We start from the raw sequence: 4,557 nt of genomic DNA, 5'->3' as shown, positions 1-4,557 counted from the left end.
GTATCCTGATCAAATTGGTGACATTCAGTTGTGTTCCTACATGTATCCTGATCAAATTGGTGACATTCAGTTGTGTTCCTACATGTATCCTGATCAAATTGGTGACATTCAGTTGTGTTCCTACATGTATCCTGATCAAATTGGTGACATTCAGTTGTGTTCCTATCAAATTGGTAACATCCAGTTCTTGCAATTATTCTGATCCTAATCAAATTGGTGACATTCAGTTGTGTTCCTACATGTATCCTGATCAAATTGGTGACATTCAGTTGTGTTCCTACATGTATCCTGATCAAATTGGTGACATTCAGTTGTGTTCCTACATGTATCCTGATCAAATTGGTGACATTCAGTTGTTCCTACATGTATCCTGATCAAATAGGTGACATTCAGTTATGTTCCTACATGTATCCTGATCAAATTGGTGACATTCAGTTGTTCCTACATGTATCCTGATCAAATAGGTGACATTCAGTTATGTTCCTACATGTATCCTGATCAAATTGGTGACATTCAGTTGATCCTACATGTATCCTGATCAAATACTGACATTCAGTTTTGTTCCTACATGTATCCTGATCAAATTGGTGTCATTCAGTTGTTCCTACATGTATCCTGATCAAATTGGTGACATTCAGTTATGTTCCTACATGTATCCTGATCAAATAAGTGACATTCAATTGTTCCTACATGTATCCTGATCAAACTGGTGACATTCAGTTGTTCCTACATGTATCCTGATCAAATTGGTAACATCCAGTTCTTGAAATAAGTGACATTCAGTTATGTTCCTACATGTATCCTGATCAAATTGGTGACATTCAGTTGTGTTCCTACATGTATCCTGATCAAATTGGTGACATTCAGTTGTGTTCCTACATGTATCCTGATCAAATTGGTGACATTCAGTTGTGTTCTTACATGTATCCTGATCAAATTGGTGACATTCAGTTGTGTTCCTACATGTAAGGTTATAGTCTAGTTCATTATCATGTTGGTTTATCAGATTTGCTGATATGTTTAAAAAAAACCACGTGTTTATATGTAAATGTATAGCAATACCTAGTGACTTACATATACATGTATAGCAAAACCACGTGATTTATATGTACATGTATAGCAAAACCACGTGATTCATATGTATATGTATAGCACATCCACGTGATTTGCATACGAAAATTACTGAAGTATGAATGCAGACTTAAGACTGGATTAATATCATGGATGAACAACAAACTAAGACGACAATTAAATAATATACGGTAAAGGATTTGAGATATTTTATTAAAATTTCTCGATTTTTCTAGCAATTGTTTGCACTTTTTTGTTCAAATTCATGGAACATAGTGTACGTTTAACAATGTACCTACAGTTCGTCCGTGTCCAGAAACATCATATTATAACTGACATTTACTTATTTACATAAACTACTCTTCTAATTCACAAAGCAATGTGGAAAAAAACATGGATCGATTTTGATAACTTTTTCTTGTACTATTATTTTTTCAACAACGTGCACAGTATCAAAATCACTTGGTACAGAATCATCTCCATTTGTCCCCGTTCCTTTGGAAATAAACGGTGACTTTACCATCACTTCACCGAACTGTCACAGTGGTGGTGACGGTTCTAGTTGTACGCGTAGTGGAAGCACCACCCGTCACCATGGTTACACCACGCATGCGGTAGATGATGAGCAGGATACCAGCTACGAAGGCAAGTATGGCACCAATGATACAGAGAGCAAATGACCAGTGGAGATTACTACTCTCCGAGCCATAGATTATAGCACCCAGGATGATGAAAGCCACTGTGAAATAAATGGAAAAGTCGGTATCATTAAAAAGACAAACTTAAAATGTTCGCGGCCGTGAAACCGTCTCTGAACTGGTACTGTTACAAACATTATACTTGCTAACGTATACGTAACGCGCAGATAATGTAATTCGGATATGTACATCAGTCTGATTAATTCTCTAATCTATTGTTACATTGACATTTAACGCCATTTGTGTAGTCATAAATTATTAATCGTTTCTGCATTATAACTAGATGAATATTGTAGGTAATGACGATAACATTTCACTTTTACAACAACAAAAAAACTTACCCAGTATAAATGTACAGATGATACTAGCGAGCTGGAGATTGGTTCTAAGAGTACTCAGATAGATAATCAATAACACAACGATGGCAATAAACATGAGGAAGGCCAGCACCTCAAAAGCCCGGACAGCGTTGATGGTAGTGTTGGCTGAAACATCAAAAGGATCATAACCAATCAGCATGTTTGCTGTGACGTAGAGAATTATTCACCAATCACGACGTCGTTTGCTGTGACGTAGAGAATTATTCACCAACCACGACGTCGTTTGCTGTGACGTAGAAAATTATTCACCAATCACGACGTCGCTTGCTGTGACGTCGAAAATTATACACCAATCACGACATTGTTTGATGTGACGTCGCTAATTATACACTAATCACAACTATGTGGTTTAAATGCTGTCGGACATTACGATAAGACAAAGTTTATACACACTTATTATTATGGATTGTTATGGACGCGACATAGAATCATAATTCGACAGCACTGATTATACAATGATTTCGTATCATAACGGTCCAAATAAGTAGATAAAAATCATTACAGTTGAATCTCTATAATCATGGCACATCCGTGAGTTTATTCAGTGGTGAATTCTCAAATATCAAAGCTAAGATGGAACATGTCGACTCCCAGCACAGTTTACGGAAAAGGAATATACTGATTGGAAACTACTTCATTCAAATATCAATAGTTCTATGACGAAAATCTTAATGCAATTTGACTAGAACCTTTTATACCAATTGATATGAATGTCATTCGACGGGTCACCCGATTGTTATTTAGTGAGTAGCCAGTATCTACAACGAAGTGACGAAAGACACTTTTTTTTTTTTTTTTTTTTTGAGCTTAACGTCCTTGTTCCGGTTATAACCGAGCCTAGGACACTAAGGGGGAGGGGGCTGGTAGGGCCGAGGCATTAGGGTGTGCAATTTCGCTTTTTAGTAATCACCAAACAGGTCTAATATAGGGAGGACAGATCTGACTAAATCTATACCCTAACGTCTAAAAAAAAAAAAAAAAAAAAAAACTGGGGAAATTTTGGACTGTCACAGAAACGCCTAGTCCTACTCTAGTCTCACTTTATATTTCCCTAATATAAACCTATGCTCTGTGGCGGCTAGACGAAAGACACCGTCTGTTCACTCTTTAAACCTAACAAGTAAATCTCGAGTTCGCAGATAAGATGGACAATTCACTGAATCGGGATTAGCGAGTGTAACACGTAAATCCATTTTACCAAAAACTGAAATTTCCATTAGTTCATACTTAAATCATACTAATATGTGCCGTAGAGTCAGTTATTTACTTTATCCTGTTCTTATCATTACTTTAGAGTGTCAATAATGTTTACTGTTTAAGTAGGTTTGCCGAAAAAAAACATGGCGACATTACCACAAATCAGTTACATTGGCTATTGCATGGATACCTAGTAGATTTATTTCGTAGTAAATTCAGATACCGGAGCGTGAGTTTGAAGGGGAAAACACCTTATATTCAACATATTTGATACAGCTTACATGTTTGTGAACAATACTCATTCTATGATTAATAAGACATGCACAAATAATTTATGTTTGCCAATCTTCGACAGGACGTACCTGTATACGAATGACATGAGTGCCCATTTCTCGTATACCAACAGCTAGTCCACAGTCCGTTGTTCACGCTGCCGTAGATAGAATCGTAGACTGTCCAGTAAGGCGTCGTGAACCCTATCAGGTGAAACACAAAGCCGGCCAGCAGAAAGCCCAGGGCCAGTTTTATGTAGAATGGTACCACCAGCATGGCGTATATCTTTCTAGGGGTACGGAGGGGCCTAAACGTCCGAGCCGAAACAGGCACGTTCACAAACTAGCATGTATGAATTGTTTCCTGTTGGCCGCACAACTATGTACGAGGAGATGATGTCATAATACGATGGAGGCTTGGGCTGGTCGTGTAGTCCCTGTTGTCAAGTGTCAAGAATGTTCCCAATTTCTTCGCTAAAATACGATCACCCGTGCATGTCTTTCACAATTCAATTCAGTTTATTTCCAAATGCAGTACAGCATATAGGATTTACAAATCAGGGTACACAACAATATCAATACAGTTTATGCAACATGACGGTGGAGAACACTACGCACAATTAAAACGTAAATAATTTCATCAGGTATTCTGACAGTAGCAATTGTTTCCCAATTAATTTCGATTTTATCTCACAAGTTTTCTAACTTATGAGATACAAAAAATTGTAATCAACTGATTGGATACAGACAATTTTACGGATTTATAATATAATTATGTAATTTGTAGTTAAATTACAAAAATAGTCATGCCTTACATCATCATCATCATCATCATCATCATCATCATCATCATCATCATCATCATCATCGATGTCAATTAATCATCATCATCATCATCATCATCATCATCATCATCATCGATGTCAATTAATCATCATC

General features: G+C 36.9%; 1 protein-coding gene across 1 annotated transcript; it reads right to left on the bottom strand.

Moving 5' to 3' along the window:
* Positions 1 to 1,248: 1,248 nt before the first annotated feature.
* LOC132561771 (uncharacterized) lies at positions 1,249 to 3,980 on the bottom strand. Its single transcript, XM_060226470.1, has 3 exons — positions 3,709 to 3,980; positions 2,111 to 2,254; positions 1,249 to 1,810 (listed from the first exon to the last, which is right to left on the bottom strand). Exons 1-3 carry the CDS (start codon positions 3,893 to 3,895, stop codon positions 1,599 to 1,601), a joined length of 543 nt encoding a protein of 180 aa, XP_060082453.1. The 5' UTR covers positions 3,896 to 3,980; the 3' UTR covers positions 1,249 to 1,598.
* Positions 3,981 to 4,557: the final 577 nt, after the last annotated feature.

Source organism: Ylistrum balloti, unplaced genomic scaffold (genome assembly GCF_031769215.1).
Source record: "Ylistrum balloti isolate Yb309-2 unplaced genomic scaffold, AGI_CSIRO_Ybal_v1 Utg371276, whole genome shotgun sequence".
NCBI lineage: Eukaryota > Metazoa > Mollusca > Bivalvia > Pectinida > Pectinidae > Ylistrum > Ylistrum balloti.
This window is presented reverse-complemented; position numbering and strand designations above follow the sequence as displayed.